Source organism: Aulostomus chinensis, chromosome 11, assembly GCF_037954235.1.
Source record: "Aulostomus chinensis isolate RoL2024-O1b breed Wild chromosome 11, RoL_Achi_v1.0, whole genome shotgun sequence".
Classification (NCBI taxonomy): domain Eukaryota; kingdom Metazoa; phylum Chordata; class Actinopteri; order Syngnathiformes; family Aulostomidae; genus Aulostomus; species Aulostomus chinensis.
The window spans coordinates 11,354,888-11,377,112 of NC_141330.1; the positions used below are offsets into that span (position 1 = coordinate 11,354,888).

The 22,225-nt window shown below is 45.1% G+C and overlaps 2 protein-coding genes across 5 annotated transcripts in view; one reads left to right on the forward strand and one right to left on the reverse strand.

Moving 5' to 3' along the window:
• On the forward strand, nt 1-2,877 carry s100t (S100 calcium binding protein T). The gene is made up of 2 exons (XM_086218444.1): nt 1-2,339; nt 2,438-2,877. Exons 1-2 carry the CDS (start codon nt 2,178-2,180, stop codon nt 2,600-2,602), a joined length of 327 nt encoding a protein of 108 aa, XP_086074570.1. The 5' UTR covers nt 1-2,177; the 3' UTR covers nt 2,603-2,877.
• The window catches only part of chrnb2 (cholinergic receptor, nicotinic, beta 2), a 25,334-nt gene continuing 5,822 nt past the window's right edge, over nt 2,714-22,225 (reverse strand). Inside the window, exons 2-7 of one of the 4 annotated variants that reach the window (XR_015118544.1) lie at nt 13,506-13,651; nt 12,721-12,765; nt 10,698-10,807; nt 7,200-8,328; nt 5,571-5,803; nt 2,714-5,406 (exon numbers count right to left, since the gene is read on the reverse strand). Coding sequence is in view for 3 of the 4 variants with exons in the window: in XM_086218442.1 (XP_086074568.1) it covers nt 5,654-5,803; nt 7,200-8,328; nt 10,698-10,807; nt 12,721-12,765; nt 13,506-13,651; nt 14,081-14,108 (1,608 nt within the window). In the remaining variant the exon portion in view is untranslated. Of the gene's footprint in view, nt 5,804-7,199; nt 8,329-10,697; nt 10,808-12,720; nt 12,766-13,505; nt 13,652-14,080; nt 14,625-17,486; nt 17,603-22,225 lie in introns of those variants that run through there. The other 3 variants (XM_086218443.1, XM_086218442.1, XM_086218441.1) reach the window with 3 other exon arrangements.

Below are 22,225 nucleotides of genomic sequence, written 5' to 3' on the forward strand. Positions count from 1 at the left end.
ACCTGCTAATTTTAGCTGTCATCCCTGACTAGTCAAACCCAGCCATCTTTAGGTGTTGCAACCAGATCCTGACATACAGTACTGTATATGCATCCTATTGTACACCATCCTCCACCCTGCAACACTATACACACGTATGGTGCATACAAGAGTGCATACACACTGTGCAACCTCGCTCGCTAAAACAATATGCTTCAGGAAAGACACATAAACAAGAGGATGCACTTAAAAGGACGGCAGACATTCATTTCATCTTGTATGAGATGCGAGTGCATTAATATTAATGTGGTTTGCTCTCATAAGTATGATCCTCTAGATCATTCATCCTAGCGTACATGCTGTGTGTGCTTCTCTTTGTTCTGCTCTGGTGTGCATGTCTGCCTGTCCAAATGTAGGAACTTGAGGCGTGACTCTTTGTGAAAGTGTGTGCATGTGTGTGTGTTGGGGAGTGTGTGCATCCTTTCATTAGCAGTTTTACTTTTTTTTGTTTTTTTCCCTAGTCATTGTTTGAGGATTGATCTGCATGGCTGCCAGGTGTGATGACACCGTTCTTCAACGCTAATCCCTCAGATACCTCACCAAGCATGACCCTGCAATCCTCCAGTAAACAACCAAACTGCCACACCTTTTTTTGCTGTTGTCGTTGCTGCAGACATATTTGGAGTGTTACCAATTCCATGTCTTGGTACGGTATTTATTAAGCTATTGTTTTAACATGCAAAACAATAGGGTGTCACATCAGGGGAGCAGACTAATCCACTGTCATAGTCACTGTATCATGAAGTGCTCATGAAATTCTTTTGATCTAATGAAATTAACTAATCAATGTAATCAATTTTGCAGGATCTTTCTCACTAATGATGCTGTTTACACACTCTGTAGGGACAACAACCCACATTTTAGCTTTACGAGGATACTTGGCTGCAACTTACGCTCCTGTTAACGGTATTTAATTTACTTAATGCCTCGCTGTAGTTACAGCACCATTAGTGGTTTTTGTCAATATGTCATGTTTGACAGGTAGTAATGGACATCCAGGTGGATCTTATGTGTGTTCATTGAGAAGATAGCAGGTGTCTTATCTGTAAAAAGAGAGGGAGGAGTGAGATAGAGAAGTGAGAACAGGTGGAAGGAGGGTGGGATGGGTGGAGTAAGGGATGTATTTAAGTTGTGGTCCTCCTCACCTTCCCCATCAGTAGCTTTTGCCTTTTTTTTTCTGTGCACCTGACCTGCTCGCACTCGTACTCCATTCAGGTAAGAATTAAAACTTTGCACTGATCAGAAGTTTCACTTTTAAAATTGCATTTAAGGGTTGTAGCATTTGCAGGATGTTGATGCAAGCGAGTTGACCTTTACTGTCCTTGTGCGAACGTCTGCAACAAAGACAGGAAATATTTGTATTCACTTGATGCTGATAAGTTGTAAAGTGTTCATTGATCCTGTTTTCTCCACATCAACTGCACTAAAAATGATTTGTCTTTAAGCTGTGGATTCGTGAAAATTCCAGATGTGTTGATGAGGAAAGACCCGTATAAGATGTGATTGACAGTCTGGAAAAAGTCCTCAAAGGTCAAAGGTGATGTAGGTTCAGGGAAGACAAAGGCATACACCTGTCTCCGGTGTTTTCTACCAATCAACACATCTAAAGTAATGGGCCGATCAGGTTGCCTCTGCATGTCCCAGTTACATCTCCTCTACTGGCTCCAGTGTTTTACCAGCTTAGAGTTTCACTCTTATCAGCTGGCTCACATGTCCGGCTGCTGACCATGTCCTGACTCCCAGAGGTCCCCTCACTGTGCCAAAACAACAAAAAGATGGAGGATTAGTTTATCTGTCGCAATATCTTATCAGGGCCGCTGTCCAGGACGGAACGCTCAGGAAATATGTAAGAGCCAAGCTGACACCGGAGTTCTGCAGGGTTTCCGTCTCTGCTCTGTCACCAGAAAAATAGATTTAGACTTTTCCGAGCAAATCATTTCATAAGTATTTGATGACAAATATTCAGTTATGTCTTTGCAAGGGGGAAAGAGTGTGTTTCCATGAGATAGAGTGAGATAGTGATAAAGAGGCTTTAACCTGTATCGACTCAGAACAGCCTTGGCCTCCAAGCATTTTTAGCAAAAAGAATGCTCTTACTGTCTCCTTCACCCTCCCTCTGTTTTTAATCTCTCTCCAGAATGTCTTTGCCCAACCTTGAGAATGCCTCCACCCTGGAGAACGCCATGCAGCTCATGATCCAGACCTTCCATAAGTACTCCGGTAACGAGGGGGATAAATATACACTGAGCAAGGCCGAGCTCAAAGAGATGCTCACCGCAGAGCTTGGCAACTACCTGGGGGTAAGGAGGCACGCGAAGAAAAAAAAAAAACACAAAGTGCACATGTCATTGTAACATAGATCCAGTATAGATCTGTTTATCTGTCGTTACTCATGCAGAATGCTCAGGATAAGGAGGCTGTGGATAAGGTCATGGGAGACCTTGATTCCAATAATGATGGAGAAGTAGATTTCACCGAGTTCATCATACTGGTCGGTGCTCTAACCGTGGCATGCAACGACTTTTTCCTGGAATACAACGAAAAACAGGAGAAGAAGAAGTGAATACAACCCCAGCACAAAGCTATCTAACACACTCCAGGGAGGAAATAGTTATGACGAGAGAGAAGAGCTGACACCCTGTAATGGATTTGCACAAATACACACACGTCTAATAGTCATTTGTAAATGTTTAGTGTTTGTGTATTTGTCTGCCATCTGTCCACTACAAACTGTAATTTTGTTGCAAATTGAACGTCAGTTATCTTTTAATTGCTTCTTCTTTCCATGTATTTTGTAACACAAGCAGAGGAATCCCCTCCCCCTTCCCCCTGGATAGAATAAATGTGATCTTTATTCAAACAACAGTAGTTGTACTTTATTAAAGCATAGAAGAAGAATGGGCACTAGGTGGCAGTAAGTTGTCCTACACGGAAGGCAATCATTTGACAAAGGTTAATTGTGTTAGCGATCATTTGATTTAGTGTTACAGTACTTTATTCCTCCCAGCAAATGGATGTGCAAGATGTTGTAGCATGAAGTTAGTGCACATTTAAGGTCAAATACTGGCAGGTACTTGCTATGGTACCTAAATTCCTGTTTTTACAGCATAATAATGGGAACTCGAAGTGACCTTGGCTGGGTCCGACACCCATGATTGTTTAAACGCTCAGCTTCCTAGAGTGGGAACAGCACCATAGGAAGGAGGTGAAACAGCTTCAATATTAGAAAGACAGGAAATGTCTCTTTCTTTCATTCTATCCTGTGGTGTAAGATTGATGGAAATTTTGGGAAATACCCCAATTTAGTGCATGTAACGTGTGTGCGTGAGGGAGAGAGAGAGAGAGAGAGAGAGAGAGAGAGAGAGAGAGAGAGAGAGAGAGATAAACACACAAAGGCTGATTAATCTGAACCTACAACCTTTATTGGACTGGTTAAGGTGTGCACAGGAGAAGATCTGAGAGTCAGGAAGGAGAAGGTGAAAGGATGGGGGGGAGCATAATGAGAGCGGAAGTGAGAAGAAAGGAAGGAGAGTGGAAAGGTCAGAGAGAAAGAGGACAGCAGCACTTTGTCCATGTAGAGCCAAGCGGCCTACAGTTTTAACAGGTCTCTGAAAGGCTTTTCACACTTATTCTGGATCTGCTGGGGATCTTGTGGGTGGTCCGACTTTCCAGGAACAGAAAGTTCAAAACTGAGCTGCAGACTTGTCCACAAGACTGCAAAAAGCTGAAGACCTCACGCAAAGTTACAGTGAATTAGACTTCCTAAGTCCTTTATTCCCCTTCATTATCTGAATTGTGCTGTTGTTTTATTCTTTTGCGCCTTATAGTATAATTATATATATTTTAGTGTCATCTGTTGCCCTATGCGTCATTCTTTCCACAAATCATTATAAATCTTTAACTTATTGCCTGGCGTGACTGCTTCAGAGTCCTTTCTCTCGTTTATTGAAAATTTAATTCATCCGCATTCCTCATGTGCCTGAAAAAGCCTTTCGCATCTTGCTTAGTTGTTTCAGACTACAAGGAGTTTAGCAGATCAGTCAGTCGGAGATGAAAAGCAAAACGTGTGAAGGTTATAAGGTTATCATAATTCCAATTGGACTCCATGTCAGAGGTGTGTTTGTTCAATAAAGGGGAGAGGAGTGGAAAAATGATGGCAGAGATTAAAAAGGGGAATGGAGGACACACACACACACACACACACACACACATACACGCACATATATATACACACACACGCACATATATATAAATATATATATATATATATATATATATATATATATATATATATATATATATATATATATATGCTCCTCTGACAGATGCAGTAATCATTGGGGTGTAGAACACACACACACACACACACACACACACACACACACAAAACACATACACGTGCACGCATTTGCACATGTATACATATGCATTGAAAGTTATATGAACAGAACTGATTGTAGGAATAGGTATCTCCTCTGAGTGCACATCTGCACAGCAGGATGGAGGAGAGGAGAGGAGAGGAGAAGAGAAGAGAAGAGAAGAGAGGAGAGGAAAGGAGACAATGGCTTACTCTGACCTGAATATCTAGGCAATGACAGAAAATAAACATTTGTGAAATTACGTACAAATTATAAATACACCAAAAATCTCCATTTGTTTTGATTTACATTTTTTTCTCAATACTGATCACTGCTTCTTTGCAGCTGAGCACTCAATTCTCTCCACGGGAGGAAATAAATCCACCGTTTCTCAAAATCTTGACTTGTCTCCTTGTAGCTGTGCACTCTTGCAGGCTGCTGCCGTACTCTACTTAACGTGCACAACCCTCTAAGCAAACAACTGTCCATGCAAAATCTATTCTTCATCCCTTTGACTTTGATCTAATAATGCAACCTGACTCTTCCTTTAATATCCTTCGTCATCTGTTTCTTGTACACATAATTGTGTTCATGTGCACAGCTGTGTATTACAGTTTATATCACATTCTTTTTTCTATACAATCATACAACCTACCCTAGCCTCCCTATCAGCGACACACCTTTGCATGAACTAGAGACTATTATATACTCAATTCTATACTGTGGAAAGCTGCTATGAAAATGTACTGAATCAGTTCACTGATGTGGTGGATTTCTGGAGAACAAAGTAAATGTATGAAAACCTTGATTACAGGATTGTGAATGTCTTTCAGGCATGTCATGTGTCAATGAAGCAGTCAGCAGTTGGTAGAGACGGTCGATGGCTGGCGTAAGGCTCAGCGGTAGGGAGCGAATCATAGAGACTACTTTCTCCATGAGTGGCTGAGGAGGAGAGCAGGGAGGAAGGACCTTTCCATCACCAGAAAAGGGAGGTCAGTCCATTTCACATCTGGACAAAAAACTGCAGGTTAAGAGTATGACGGTGTTGTCCTTTCTTTTTCATACAAGAAAAACAGTTGTTTGTTGCAAAAAACGTTACTATAAAGGTAATGGACGTGATTGCTGTTCAGTTCCAGTTCTGGTTCTAGTTCACACAATAAAAGCCATACCCACCACCACCCCCTCCTCTGGCTTTGTCCTGCTGTGCTGACTGGTCAGGGGAGCTGTCCGTCAGAGTGTTCATGGTATTGGGATGGTCAGCCTGGCATGTTGATGGTCTTGGCTGTGTAATTCTGGAAGAGTGGCTGCATGAACATGCCCATTGTGCCGAACACACACACAAACACAAAGATCCACAGGAAGAGGCGGTCGATCACCATAGCAACATACTTCCAGTCTTCGCTCACCTGTGGGGGCGTGTATGGACATAAAGGGGGTTCAGGGGGGGGGGGGGCACAGAGAAAGATTAAGGTTAGTAGAATCACACTGTCTCACAGCCTCTTATTCTCATCCTCTCTCACTCTATCCCTCTAGCTTTAACTATGCAGGGAGTTAATGGAGGTGAAGGGTTAATGTGAGCCGAGACTGGTGCTGCCACACAGCTCTGATGAGGTTCCACATGAGTCAAGGAGGAAGAGAAGGACGTGGGAGACGAGAGCATGATGGAGGGCTGCGAAACTGACACGGTAACCCCTGCGATTATGACTTAGGAAGGAGGGGAGCAGAGAAAAGGGGGGATGACAAGCCATACATTGCGGCGGGGGGGGGGGGGGGTTGGCATGGTAACTATGGTGATGGTGGACAGTATTTCAGACGGTTGTTAATTCCCATGTCAGTTTCTTTCATTCCAGGAGAGAAGCCTGCTCTCCTAAGATGCCTTAAGGAAAAGCGATTAAAAAAAAATGCCACCCTCACTCCGCCTTTTCAGTTGCACTCTTTCCCTCGCACACGTCATGCGGCTGCTATAATTATATGTCTGTGTTGAATATTCAGCGGGCTATGATTGCGTCACCATATCTGTCTCCTTTGCTTATGCTCTGGCGTAGTCCCCCATGCGTTTCAAATGGCAGCACTAAGTAGCATTGCTGCACAGTTCCATCTAACATGATGTGACACTGAGACGACAGACCTGTGCTGCACAATGAGTTGAAATATATTCTCATAAAAAGTGCGACTATTTCATCTTTGAATAAACAAGACTTTAATATAGGACAGACCCATGTGATACATTGCAGTTGTTTATCATAGAGGCGCATCTTTATTGAAGTGTTCGCTGACACGAATAGCATCAAGTATTTATAGGAGCATTGTTCTTTTGGCATTCTTGACAGAAGCGGACCTGAATTAAACTGGTTTTGTTCTGTGCAGTTGAAGCCTTTGCTCATCTGATCACTTTGGTCACATTTTCAACAACAGTCCAGACTTTGTCTCTCATGTGATGCTTGACCGGGGGGTTTACAGTGGCTTAGAAATCAAATGTCTAATATGTCTGGAGACAATTCGAGTGAAACAAATCCGTCATGTAGGAAAATTGTATCATAATAATAGAATAGAAGCAGCTTGGGCTTGGGTCATAAATGCCTTTGACTACAAAGTGGACTTATTCTTAAAGCAGCAACAATGACTTTTTGGGTGATTATGCAGCAGATGACTGCTTCAAAATATAGAAGAAAACGCTGGCAGAAGTTCTTCTGCCAGCAGGTTCCTAAAATTAAAAAGCCTTTGTTTGTGTCGGTTTCCCTTCACAGTCAGATGAAAGGTAAATATCATCAGAGAGCAACAAAAGCTGATACTAATACTCACGCTCTGGTCATCATCTTCACTCTTCATGTGGTTAGCGATGAAGCGTACTCCTTCTACCGCCTCTTCAAAACCTGGACATGCTTGAGCCAGCAGGGCCTGAGTCAGAGCTGGACCTCCTGCTGCCTGCTTCCCCCGTGGCAGGTTTCCAGAGCCCCCCTCCCGGCTCTCCCTCACCCTGTTCAGGCCATCCATGGATCCCCCTCCCGCACCTGCCAGATCTCCTCCAAACTGTTTCACAGATGCTCGGTTCACATAGCAGGTACAAGGGTCACTCTCCTCTTTCCCAAACACCCCTGTGGATGTTCCCCCTCCGCTCCCGCCAGAACCGCCCAATCCAAGCCCCACCATCAAGGCCCCTGCTTCCCCGCTACGCCCGCCCTCCTTCTGCTCCTGGGCTCTCCTTCTTTGGCGCAACCGCTGCCGTTCGCAGCTGTTCCTGGGCTGGCGCATAAAGAGCAGGGCGGGAAGCTTGTTGAGGAACACCACTTTAACCCAAGGAGGCATGGTGTGTGTGGTGGGTGAGCGATGATGCACATTTAGCACACACACACTGGTGACGATAGAGAAGGTGACTAGGACCATGGTGAACATCAGGTACTTCCCAACCAGAGGGACATCAAGGGAAGTGGGTGGGACAATTTTAGAGATCAGCAACAGGAACACAGTCAGCGCCAGAAGCACAGAGATACAGAGGGTCATCTTCTCTCCACAGTCAGAAGGCAGGTAGAAGACCAGGATGGCCAGGGAGGTGATGAGGACACATGGGATGATGAGGTTGATGGTGTAAAAAAGTGGCTTCCTGCGAATAATAAAGTCATACGTGATGTCCACATAGGTGGGGTCAGCTGGGTTCTCATTCCTTCGACCTGGAAGGGCAATGATGTCCCACTCTCCGCTGGGCGTAAAGTCATCCATGCTGGCTACGTCAGCACGGAGCACCAGATCGATCTCTGTACGGTCATAGGTCCAGGAACGGAAGCGTAGCGTGCAGTTCTGCTGGTCAAAGGGGAAGTGCTTCACCTCAATCTTACAGGCTGACTTATAGATGGCCGGTGGTAACCAGAAAATACTGCCATCGTAGGAGACCACAGCGTTAGAGTAGAAGGACACCTCGTAAACCCCATCAGCACTGAAGGACAGAGGGAGAGAGAAGTAGAGGAATGGGAAATATAAGCAGCAGCTTTTGTATGATGATTTAAACAATTGTAAACAGAAAAGTAGAATGAGAGGCCAGGTTCCCCCTTAGCCTTGTTAACAGTGGAACATCTCATTATGCAACCAGTTCACAGCTCAGAACATTTAAGGTTCTTTAGTGTGCACAAAAAAACACACTTTTGGGGGGATTTGACTAGACTTTCATTCTCTTCCTGGAAAATTGCCCAACATCAACTTTAATCCAAATAACCAGTGTCCTCAATTTCACACACTGTCCACACTTAACTGGTCTGCATTGTGCCCTGAAGTGGTAAAAATCCTCTTCACGAGTTAATGAATAGTAAAACCTGCATCTCAGTTTAAACTAATATTACAGCTCAGTAAATACAGCAACAAAAAAGGAAAGATACTTAACTGCACACAGTCCTCCACTAAAAATCATGGTATATAATATATGTGGAGGTCACAGGTAACACACTTCCACAGACAAACACAAGCAAGTGACATGGAACACAGGAAACATGGCCGACGGGTCACATTGGGTCAAAGCTCAGAATCAGCTGACAGCATTAAAGCAGTAAATTGAATTTCGTAGAGGACTAGAGGGCTGATTCTGTCAAACCTGACACATACACACGAGGATAACTCATATCCTGGATTGATTGCGCGGCTGACTCACCTCCTCAAACACACTTTAGAAAACACTGTCTCTCAAGCAGATTTCTTTTTTTTTCTTCACAAAATTAAATTGAAACAAAAGGAATTGTTTGGGATTATCAGGATCATTTTATCCAGTGTTACGTTGGTCAGGGATCTTTAAAGTTATACAGATTTCTGCACTCTGATGAGCGGATTTACATGCAGAGGTCAGACTTTCAGGTTCCATTAAAGGAACGTACGTTTTTTTGGAAAATACACTATACACTGTCCACCCCAGAGCCAGACAAGATGGATGTGCTTCTCTCCTCTATGTGTGTAACTGAGAAACACAGAGAGCAGCTGACCACAATGGATGGTGCTGGGTAGGAAGTTTTAGCATATCTCAGTCAAATATCTTCCAGTATACTTTTCTCAAAAACAGTCTTTGCTTGCATTAACAGAACAAGGGTTGTGCACAACATTCGTAACAAAATAACAAATTAGGATCATCAGAGACATCAGAACCTTAGAATCAGACACTATTTGGAACTACTTTCCTGACTGGGCGCAGGGATTTGAAGCAGCACCTGAAAAGCTCTTTCAAAAAGACAGAGCAAGCTCCAGACACATATCTATTTTATTACTCTTAATGTATGCTAACACTCCCCTGCTAAGCTAACTTGTGATCCTGGATTCACACAGGGAAGGGAAGGGTATGTATCATCAGCAAATAGCCGTATGTCCCAAAAAGACGAGGGATGCAGCTCCTCTTCACTCCAACCTTCTGAGGGAGATTTTAATTTATAGATGGCTGTCAAAGTTTCTGTTTTAGGTGTGTGAAGAATTGCGTGTTCACTGTTATGAGATTAAATTTGATGCAAATATTAATCACACTAAATTTCACTGACAAAAATTTTAATATGAAGAGATGATTTGGCAGCACGGTAGCAAGAATGTTGTGGGTTCGAGTCCTGGCTCCAGCACAGGATCTTTCTGTGAGAGTCTGCATGTTCTCCCTGTTCCTGTGTGGGTTCTCTCTGGTACTCCAGCTTCCTCCCACAGTCCAAAGACATCAAGAGGGGACGAGGCTGATTGATACTCTAAATTGACCGTAGGTGTGACTGTGAGTGTGAATGGTTGTCTGTCTCTATGTGTTGGCCCTGTGATGGACTGGTGACCTGTCCAGGATGAACCCCGCCTCTCACCCAAAGGCTGCTGGGATAGGCTCCAGCCTCCCCGCAACCCTTAACAGGATAAGAGGTAGAAAATGGATGGATGGAGATGATCCTTAAATAGCTCATTCAGCATCACCGCATCACTGCATGAATATGTTTTAATGAGTCCAAACAGATAGGCAGTTTAATAGTGTTGATGTACAAGTGAATTCTTGCAGATTCCCTGTACAAACGGTTTCCATGCTACTGTATGCGTAGATTTAAATGGCTGTGTACTGCAGATGACGCCATCTTTAAAGCGTCTCTTGAGACTTGGAGGTACAGGATGTTGCGTGAGCGATTGAGTTGATGAAAATTGGCGTATTCGATCATGTGTGTTGGGTCTGCATCTTCTTCCCCAAAGTGACGTCCAGTAGTTGCAGCTGGATCAAATCCTTTAAATGGTTTAATAGGAGAACTATTTGTATATATGTGTGTGTCTCCTGGGAACCTTTTGAATTTCTGATAGGAAGTCGAGTGAGTGACTCACTTGTTGTAGAGCACCACGTCAGGCAGCCAGATGTGTTTAGAGGGCAGCCTGACTTTCATCATCCCATCAAACTCCTCGGGGACCCAAGTCAGACGATAGTCCTGCCACTCCTGAGGGCCGGTAAAAAACACAATCACACAACAGTGAGAAGGCATCCAGAGAGGAGTTAAAAGAAGTGTCCGTCCATCTTCTTGTTCGTCTTGTCAGTCGGTGTTCAATATGACACATCACAAGCCACATAAGCCCGGGGAACATCCTGTGCTCTCCAAGCTTACGTCATACCTTTATAGAGAGGAGAGTGGGAAGCACTCATGTCAGCCCTGACCCTGAATGGTCTTTTAAACTCACCCAGCCACAAACCAATCAGCATGATTAAAATGCCATCTACCATGCAGCAGTTCCTGTGTATGTGTGTGTGTGTGCCAACACCTCTGTGTCCTCTGCGTAACCTTGTGTAAAAAGATAAGCATTAGCTTGTTCTCCATGTTGTGGGTCAACCATCGACATTGCTCCACTGAAGCCTGGGCGACCTGAAACAGCAGCCCTGTCTGGCTCTTCTATGTTATGGCCATGTTGGAGCTGTAACCGCCCTGCTGGGTCGACTGCAGTAACTGTGATGCATTATGGTCATTAGAGTCTATCTTGACTCATGACAGCTGTCCTTGGTTCCCCCGCTCACAGATAGTTCAGCATCCGTAGAGCACTGATGGCTACATCTACGCTCCGCTACGTGTCATAAATCCTACCTAGCTCAGGTGCAAGCATGTATATGCATTTGTGTGTGAACACAAATCAGAGAAATGCAGCAAACTATAAACAATCTCATCAAAAATGTGCGAGCGTGATAAAATTATACACCAGAGACCATTTGCAGGACTGTCATCTACAGATTCATATTTATGTCCAAATTGAACATATGGCTGTTGCAATGCGCTCTCACACCTGCCCTCAAAAGCAACATATGTTGATGATGTTGATGGTGAGGATTGTGTGTGTATGTGTGTGCGTGTGTGTGAGTGTGGCCGCGCGGACCTTTTGAAACCTCTTTATGTAAACGTGTACATTTTCTAACGGCCCCAGCTGTATGCCAGAATCGTAGAGGAGGGTCACCGCTCAGTCAGAGTCACATTATTTGCATTTCACAGGATGAATCATGAAAAGTCATAAACAGATATAATCACCAATGGAGGAGTAATTCTTCAATGTGTGTCCTGTATGTTTGAATATTATCTGAGTGTGTGGTTCCTGTGTGGAGTTTTGGAGATATGATTTGTTTGATGTCTCTCTCGCTGTCTGGTTTTGACAACAATCATGTCAGCTGTTGGAAAAGCTACTCTACGCTAGTGCAGCCTCCAGTCTATGATGATTATATAATGTAAACTGGCATGTACTGTACTGTCATATGTCACCCAGGGAATATTTTTGTGACAATTATAATCATGGTATGTGCCTTACTTTTACTCATCTGGCAGTCACGCCATCTGAAACCAAATCAATGAATTATGGATAGTGGAAATTCTCAGTCGTCCTTGTGTCTTCTTCCTCTTTTTCTACATGGTTTAGGCTGGATTCAGACCGTATCTGGAACTTCTACAAAGACGCAGTTTCTCTCATTGACATAATAGTACTTTTTTTTTTGCTACAGCAGGAACCCGCGTCATGCTGTGGCGGGAAATCATGTAAGCTAAATCTCAGACTAGAGGACACCCACAGGATTCTGCTGTTTCCTGAGCAGCATTTAAGAGTCACTGATCACAATCTAGGCTGCAAAACAGCGATAGCAAACAATGGTGGAGAAGAAACAGGGGAAAGGGACCTTCTTGGGGTTTAGAATCTTATTCTTTACATTTGTTGGTCAGTGGAGGTTGGTAAAATACTTTTAGGTGCACCACCAGCTTCTGGATTGGGGAGGTAACAGTTAACGTAAATCCCTCAAGCTGAGCGTGTAGTGACACGCTCACACTGAAGCACCTGATTTGGTCTGACACCAACCTAAGATGAGCTGAGGAGTGAGATGTCTCACCTGTGTTAGCCAGACGTTCGTGGTCATCACCTGCTCTCTTTCGTGCTGCAGAAGAAGATGATAGATATCAAACGACATAGTAACACGTGATTGAAAATACTTTAGAAGAAGGTCTCAAGGTGCAATGCAAGTGGATGAAAGCACCCACCCCTGTCTGGTTGTGCCGCCGGCAGTACTCCTCATTACATGGAGTGGCTAATAGACTAAATAAACTAATATATAGCAGGGTAATCACTTGATTGTTTGACTGACTTTAAGCAGAATATCATAAAATGGTCTTATTGGATGTCCATGAACTTAGTGAACTGATAAGGCTTCGGCTGAGGAGTGGCTAATTAGCGAGCCCAGTTCAGATTTCCAGGGATTTACATCATTAGACAACTTTCAGCTTGACCATGAGACCTGAATTTTTGCAGTCAGGAAATCAATTTCCAACAGCAGGAACATTAGTCAGCATCAGTCTGTTCGTTTAAAACCTTACAAATAACTTCCAAATATAATTAGCATCATTTTTGGAGGGACTTTGTGTGATCGCAATTTAAGGAAGGAAGCAAGGATTTAATGTGCGGGTCGTCAGCAGGTATACGTAAAAATTATGAGGCTGAATCAAACTCAACTTGATGTATAAGCCCATAGAAAAAAAAAAAATCTTTCAATTTGGGGTAGATCTGTTAAACAAAGCATTTTTTTAACGTTTTTTTTTTCTTCCGTCAGCTGGGGTCTCTAAGTAATGTAGTAATTGTGCTCTGCAGTAGTCATGAATCAAGATCAGTCTGCATACTCACCACACTAATGAGTTGGGCCAGTGACACCATCAGCTGCACAGTAACCAACTCGGAGCCATTAGTTGCAGGACGGATCAGTTTGTTGTAGTGAGCTGGATTTAGGAGATGCTCCACCAATCGCTCCTCTGTGTCTGCCCCGAGGCTGCCTGTAATGAGAACACATTATCAGCATCATCTCCTACAAACATGGGAAAAGTTGTGTTATTCAACCAGAAAAAAAAGACAGAAAAAAAAAGCTTTTATCATAAACTGTACAATCAGTGGTGCTGTTGAGTTTCTGCCTCTCAGTAGGAGCTGGCTATCCATGTGTATTGAGAATGCAGAAGTCTTTGAACCACAGTATTACTCATCACTGCCGACTGGAGCACATCAGCACCGCTCCATACACACGTCTTATAAGATCTGACATCACAAGAATGAGTCAACCAGTCTGAATGTCTCTATCGCTATCCTTTCTGTCTTTATCGCTCTCTTCTCACTCCTATCTGTCTCTCTCTATTCTCCTCTGCTGTGTTGCACTCCTCCCCAACTGCCAGTGTTTTGTAGCTTTGGGTTATTTTCACTCCATCTCTTACTTCTTTGCCCTCCCCTCCTGTCCTCCATCCCTCCATCTGTAGCAGACTGTAATCATATCAGTGGAACGGTAGAGTTTGGGCAGAGCTGTCACAACATCACACACGGGAGAGGAGGCGTTTCACTTACAGACCCGATGCGAGGAGAAAAAAAACACAACTGTTCTGCACCTCCTCCTCCTCCTCTTCCTCCTTTTCTTTTTCCCTCTATTTACTCCCCGCCTCTCTGCTGACATCTGCTCACTCCGGTGCTGCATCTTTTCTCTCTCTCACGATTACCTCACACTTCACCCTGAAGATAAACACAGGCTGCTTACTCTTAACTTGGCACCGCTGTCGTCACATTAAACCCTGCTATTTTAGAGACTGTTACTGAAGCAAAAACAAACACCTGAAAGCTACAAAAGAAGAAATATCAAGCCTGAGCTGGAACATGGTCCCTAGACACTAATGTGGACATTAACACACAAAGGCACAAAAAGGGGCTCTTCCTACACTATTATTACCCTCATTACATGCAACATATGTACAAAACTAACACGATACTCAATGCATTATCAATTGTTAGAGCAAATGAGAAAAGTAAAAATCTAATTCAATTTTTGTTCGTTCGTTCGTCGTCCTCCACTTCATCCGGAGGGCAGGTCGCGGGGGCAGCAGTCTCAGCAAGGAAGCCCAGACTGCCCTCTCCCCAGCCACTTCAACCAGCTCTTCCGGGAGGATCCCGAGGCGTTCCCTGGCCAGCCGAGAGATATAATCCCTCCACTGTGTCCTGGGTCGGCCTCGAGGCCTCCTCCCAGTTGGACATGCCTGGAAAACCTCCAGAGGGAGGCGCCCAGGAGGCATCCTCACCAGATGCCCGAACCACCTCAACTGGCTCCTCTCGACGTGGAGGAGCAGCGGTTCTACTCTGAGTCCCTCCCGAATGACTGAGCTTCTCACCCTATCTCTAAGGGAGAGCCCAGCCACCCGGCCGCTTGTATTCGCGATCTTGTTCTTTCGGTCATTACCCAAAGCTCATGACCATAGGACCACCCTTTTCCGGTTGAGGACCATGGCCTCAGACTTGGAGGTGCTGATTCTCATCCCAGCCGCTTCACATTCGGCTGCCAACTGTCCCAGCAAGAGCTGGAGGTCGTGGCCCGATGGCACTAAGAGGACTACGTCATCTGCAAACAGCAAAGACGACATCCTTCCGCCACCAAACTCAACCCCCTCCACCACCCGGCTGCGCCTAGAAATTCTGTCCATAAAAGTTATGAACAGAACCGGTGACAAAGGGCAGCCTTGGCGGAGTCCAACCCTCACTGGGAACAAGTCCGACTTACTACCGGCCACACGGACCAGACTCTCACTCCTCCGGTAGAATGACTGAATGGCCCTTTGTAAAGGGCCATCCACCCCGTACTCCCGGAGTACCCCCCACAGTATGCTGCTGGGAACACGGTCGTAAGCCTTCTCCAAGTCCACAAAGCACGTGGAGTGGTTGGGCAAAATCCCATGCCCCCTCCAGCACCCTAGCGAGGGTGAAGAGCTGATCCATGGTTCCACAGCCAGGACGAAAACAACACTGCTCCTCCTCAATCTTAGGTTCGACTATCGCCCTGACCCTCCTCTCCAATACCCTGGCGTAGACCTTACCAGGGAGGCTGAGAAGTGTGATCCCCCGATAGTTGGAACACACCCTCTGGTCCCCTTTCTTAAAGACGGGGACCACCACCCCGGTCTGCCACTCCAAAGGCACTTCCCCCGATGTCCACGCAGTGTTGCAGAGACGTGTCAGCCAAGACAGCCCCACTACATCCAGAGCCTTGAGATACCCAGGGCGGATCTCATCCACCCCCGGGGCTCTGCCACCGCGGAGTTGTATAACTGCCTCGGCGACTTCTGCCCCGGAGATTGGACGACCCCCCCCCCCCCCCCAAGCACTCCCCAAACTCTGTCTCCTCCACGGAGTACGTGCTGGTGGGATTGAGGAGTTCCTCAAAGTATTCCTTCCACCGCCCAAATATCTCCCCAGTTGACGTCAGCAGCCTCCCACCCCCACTGGAAACAGTGTGGGCAAGTTGCCGCCTTCCCCCCCCTGAGGCGAGGGACGGTTTGCCAGAACCTTTTTGGAGCCGACCGATAGTCGTTCTCCATGGCCTCACCGAACTCTTCCCATGCCCGAGTTTTTGCTTTGGCGACCGCCACAGCTGCACACCGTTTGGCCTGCCGGTACCGGTCAGCTGCCTCTGGAGACCCACAAGCCAGCCATGCCCTGTAAGCCTCCTTCTTCAGCTTGACGGCTCCCCTCACCTCTGGTGTCCACCAGCGGGTTCAAGGATTACCCCCGCGGCCGGCCCCAGCAGCCTTGCGGCCACAGCTCACAGCAGCCGCCTCGACAATGGCAGAGCGGAACATGGCCCATTCGGACTCAATGTCCCCCACTACCCCTGTGATGTGATCAAAGCTCTGCCGGAGGTGGGAGTTAAAGATCGTTCTGACTGGTTCTTCTGCCAGGCGTTCCCAACAAACCTTCACTACTCGTTTGGGCCTGCCAGGTCTGCGTGGCATCTTCCCCTGCCATCTGATCCAACTCACCACCAGGTGGTGATCAGTTGACAGCTCACCTCCTCTCTTCACCCGAGTGTCCAGAACATGCGGTTGCAGGTCAAATGATACGACTATAAAATCGATCATAGACCTGCGACCTAGGGTGTCCTGGTGCCATGTGCACCGGTGGGCATCCTTATGCTCGAACATGGTGTTCGTTATGGCCAAACTGCGACTTGCACAGAAGTCCAATAACTGAACACCACTCGGGTTCAGGTCGGGCCTGCCGTTCCTCCCAATCACACCTCTCCAGGTCATGCTGTCGTTGCCCACGTGAGCGTTGAAGTCTCCCAGTAGGACAATGGAGTCCCCAGCCGGGGCACCATCCAGTACCCTTCCCAAGGACTCCAAAAAGGGTGGGTACTCTGAACTGGTGTTCGGCGCATATGCGCAGACCACAGTCAGGACCCGTTCCCCAACCCGAAGGCGCAGGGAAGCAACCCTTTCGTCCACGAGGGTAAACCCCAATGTACAGGCAGAGAGTCGAGGGGCAACCAAAAAGCCCACCCCCACCCTCCGCCTCTCACCCGGAGCAACTCCAGCAAAAGAGAAAGTCCAACCCCTCTCAAGGACTCGGGTTCCGGACCCAGAGCTATGTGTCGAGGTGAGGCCGACTATATCTAGCCGGTAACGCTCAACCTCTTCCACAAGCTCCAGCTCCTTCCCCACCAGAGAGGTAACATTCCATGTCCCAAAAGCCAGCTTCCATGTCTGTGGTTCAGACAGCCGAGGCACCCGCCTGAAACTGCCACCCAAACCACATTGCACCGGACCCCTCCGGTTCCCCCGATGAGTGGTGAGTCCAAGGGAGGACGTGCCTGTGTCTCCTCTTCGGGCTGGGCCCGGCTGGGCCCCATGGACCAAGGCCCGGCCACCAGGCGCTCGCCTTCGAGCCCCCACCCCGGGCCTGGCTCCAGGGCGGGGCCCCGGGGCCCCGGTGCCCCTCCGGGCAGGGTACATGTAGCACTTGCTGGTTTTTCCATGAAGGGTCTGTTGAACCGTTCTTTGTCTGGCCCTTCGCCTAGGACCAGTCTGCCTTGGGTGACCCTACCAGGGGCAAAATGCCCCCGACAGCATAGCTCCTAGGGTCACTAGGGCACTCAAACTCCTCCACCACGGTAAGGTGACGGTTCCAGGAGAGTTTCCACATTCTGCAAAAACCTGCTCCTACTCCTCACCTGATTGGCTGTGACCATGATCCGTCTCACTAAGCTCTAGCCAATAAGGTGCAGAGTAGGGCTTTGGGCGTACTTCTAAGGATGCACACCAGAGCTGTGTAACTGATAAAATACTTTCACACTAAACACATCTCCACGTTGTACAGATGCAAGTTGTGTACTGTGTGTATATACACTGTTGTCAGGCAGCCACTGCCAGTAATTTCTGTTGCATTTGTAATCATTTTGTACTGTTAGCGTGCCAGCTAACGTCAGCATCCACTGACTAGCTAACGTGCTCCCAGCTACGGTAGAACATTTTAATCAGGTATTAACATTATGGTATGTATCTGGTTTATGTGTGATATATTTCAATGAGCAGGTGAAAGAAGCACCACTACCACTGGTAATTCCAAAATGGAAGTATGAAACAACACTAACTCAAGATAAGGGAATCACCTGGTAAATGTAGTGCATTGAAATGTACTGAATTTAAGTATACAAACAGAACTGTGCAATTTGGGATGTAGCTCCAGTGAGCCAATGCCCATTTCCTCTATGGTTGGAGAAAATAAGGCCCTTTAGCCCCCCAAATGTTGCCTGACTTGCTCAGATATAAAACAGAGGTAGAAGGGGGACACAACGGGTGGGTGGATGTTTCAGGGGCTACATGACATGTTTGAAACCACTGTCATAAAATATTGAGCCATTCAGAACCAACAGAGCTTCATATGAAGATTTGCTTTTTCCTTCATTGTAAACTGAGTATATATTTGGTTCAAAAGGGAAAAAAAATGAACAGAAGTTTATATGAACAGTGTCTGCAGTCAGATGCATGAGCGTCATGGAAACAGCAACGATGATAATCCCTAAATACAACAGGAAGTCAAAGGCGCTTAATATTAAAAAGCCTTTAGTATTATGTTGCTCATATTGAATGGGTTAGGGTTTCAGCCACATTAATATCTTTGTTTTAGTGATGGTCTTTCTCAAAAATGTTACACAAGAACTAAAAAGAAGATAACTGTTAGTTGCAGGGCGCTCCAGTAGAGTACTCAGATTTGAGTCAAGCATTAGTGTTTATACTATCCGCAATAAAGAAAAGATGAAAACAGAACAGAGAAATGGAATGGTGGTGCATGCCCTATGTTGTTTAGTCTGTTTTTCACCGTGTCACTGCTCATATTAGAGTTGGACTCTAACACCCTGTCCTCCCTCTCTAATCCTCCCTTCATCTCCACTCTCCTCCTCCGTTCCCTCTTGCCCTGCAGCGTTACTGTGTCCACTGAACTGGAATGATGGCCTCTGTCTCTGGATCAATGAGGACTCTATTTGTGCCCCATAAACTCAACACGCAACTCCCCTCCATTTTTAATCTTCTGCCTTTTCACGTGTCTGCCCTCCCCCCCCCCATTCTAATTTTCTTTTGCACTTTCTTTTCATCCGTGCCATTTCCCTCTCACTCCCCTGTCTGTCCCCATCCTCTACCCTTCCTGTTATCTCTCCATCCCTCCATCGCTGACAGGCGGTGTCCATTTATTGCTCCTTCCCTCTCTAATCCAACATCATCAATACACATCCCGTCAGCACGCAGGCGTGTGTGCGTGTGCGTGTGCGTGTGTGTGTGTGTGTGGCACTCGCCCTGTACATTGTGCGTGAACGTGTATGTGGCTTTTTTGTGCGCACACATTCATGGGGGAAATAAGCATTAGAGCCTGAACCGTATGAGTGATGTTTATTATTCCCGGAAGCACAAAGCAATAACACTGTGGGATGAGAGGGAAAGCTGATGCAGTTCACTTAAACAATGATGGAGCAGAAAAAATACCATCTTTTCTGCGAGCGGTGCTTATAATAGAACTGCCACTTCCATGATCAAAGTAACAACATACAGTAACAACTTCAGTTCCTGGTACGCTGACATAATGACGCCAGCTATGTACAAACAGTTTAGACATCATTAGACATTTTGTAGCATCTGCAGGATTTAGCTTGACAACGTCATATTTTCGAATAAATGAACTTGAACTCTCACCAAAGTTTATTAATCTCATGGCCGCCTGGTGTACGAGTGTTTGTGTCTGTGGTTACATTCCCACGCTGCTGCAATCTGAGCGTGCTCCATCGGCAGGGCAACAGATTTAATGTTCCACACTGTAGCTGGTTATGGATCAATATCCATTTGTATAATATGAATCTTAGTATTGTGTTAACTCAGTTTTGGTCCTTCTGGAGGAAAAAATCTGGCGTTTTTTTTTTTTTAATGTACGCAGGCACACATGAGGATTTCTTTGAGTTTCAGATTTCCATTTAATAGGATTTTTGTTTTTAACTTATCTGACATTGCAAGATTGTCATAAATAACATGATATATAATATAATATAATATAAGAACATGATGGCTTCAGCTGCAGATTCACATGTAAGACTTAATGGCGTTTGTCCTTTGAGGTCTGCCTTTCTTTTCTTATGAAAATATGCACCTGCTTAAAAGAAAAAGTCCAGCATGTATTTATAACCTTTTTTTTATTTTTATGCAAATCTTCAACAGGAGCATTTTTTTTATCATCAAAGTAAAATACCACATTTAGAGGATTGCGCAGCTGTAGCTTAAATGTGCACTCTCTTGTGTCTTGCTTATTTTTAGTTCAGCTAATATATTTGCTCTGGATTCAGGAAGATAATATTTCACAGCGCTGAAACAAATTAGTGACCCAATATCTCAAGAACAAGACTGCAGAAATATACACACTTGCCTGATCACTGCACAAACATTAACTTGCTACACATCCTCATCTCTCTCTCTCTCTTTCTCTCTCTCTCTCTCTCTTTCTCTCTCTCTGTCTCTCTCTCTCTCTCTCCCCCCACATACAGTATGACACGATGTCATGCTAAAGGCCGAGCTGAGTGGTTGTAATGTTGTTGGTAGCTCAGGTTGTATTCTGGTTGTTTTCCAGTGCAAATATTGCAAACTTAATGTGACACTATGAATATTTCAGTAGAGCTCCCCATTAGACCCTGGAGCAAAGGAAGTTACACACCACCATGCGCATACACACACAAACACATGCACGCACACACAAATTACTGACACAGTCGCAGAGCAACACGTGATGGTAGCCTTGTTCACAGCCCAATCAGTTCTAAACTGAAATGGCGTTTATCTATTTTAGTCTTATTTTTGTAAAAATACACGATAATAATGTGATCAATGCGTTTGCAGCTTCAGTGGAGTCCTTTCTCATAAGACTACCGGATGCAGGATGTGGGATTCTTATAGCCAACGCTATTAACTGATAAATTATTAAATTATTTTCTCATTTTTGTATTTATTTGAAGAAGTTCCTGCTGTTCCTTCCTGTTTGCCCAGGTTTAACAGACCTACCCCAAAAACTGAACGGGTTTTTCTTTGGCCCATTCAGCCCTCTACCAAATTCTGTAACATTTTGGCATCACAATTTTTGCCCTGATCCTGAAAACAGACTGACACACAGAGAGACATTCATCGCCTAAAATATTATCTCCTGGGATGAAATGTAATAATACATAATCATTTAAACTTCCCATTGCCTTTCAATAATTTATCAGGACCAGTATTATTGTTCATACATAGTAAAGACAAATGTGGGGAAAATGAGGGTAGAATGAGAGCTAAATTGAATTATTCCGCTAAGACTATTATAGTGATGAATCTATTGTTACAGCACTCTTCAATGAGGAAAGTTGGAAGGCAAGTTGGGTCCTCCTCTCTCTATCCTGTGCCAAAGAGGCTTTTTGGCTTCAGCTGGATTCTTTTTTGCTGAAATAATCTTAAATCAATAAGGGAGAGATGCATTGGTCCACTGGCAACAGCCAATTGGCTCTATAGTGGCCATTGAACTGAGATATTGTCATTGATCCTTCATCCAGCCGCAGTAGCTCAGAATACACAAGACCCACTGTGGACCCACTAGAGGTAAAGGCTTTATTGTCATCACACCCGGGGCTCATATATGCTAAAAGCTAATAATGATACAGACATATATTTTTCCTGACGCAAACACATGAGATTGGTACGCTTTTACTTCTGTGCTTGTTTCTATTTGGAACACTTTGCAATGCTAATGCTAAAAGTAATTCAGACAAAAATAAACAGGAACCTGGCACACACAAGGTTATACCGTAAATTAGCAAGATAAAAACATCTAAATGCAAAGGGAAGGGTATATTTTAAGCATTGGGAGTTAAAAGTTAAATTTACAACTTCAGAGGACCTAAAAGTCTACTGGATAAATACTTGAGGAAACTGTTGCTCATCTATATTTTATTTTGCATCCTTATGAACAACAATTCTGGTCATGTTAATCAATAAGGTAACCAAATTCCCTGTTAAATATGACAGCAACTCATCTGAAAC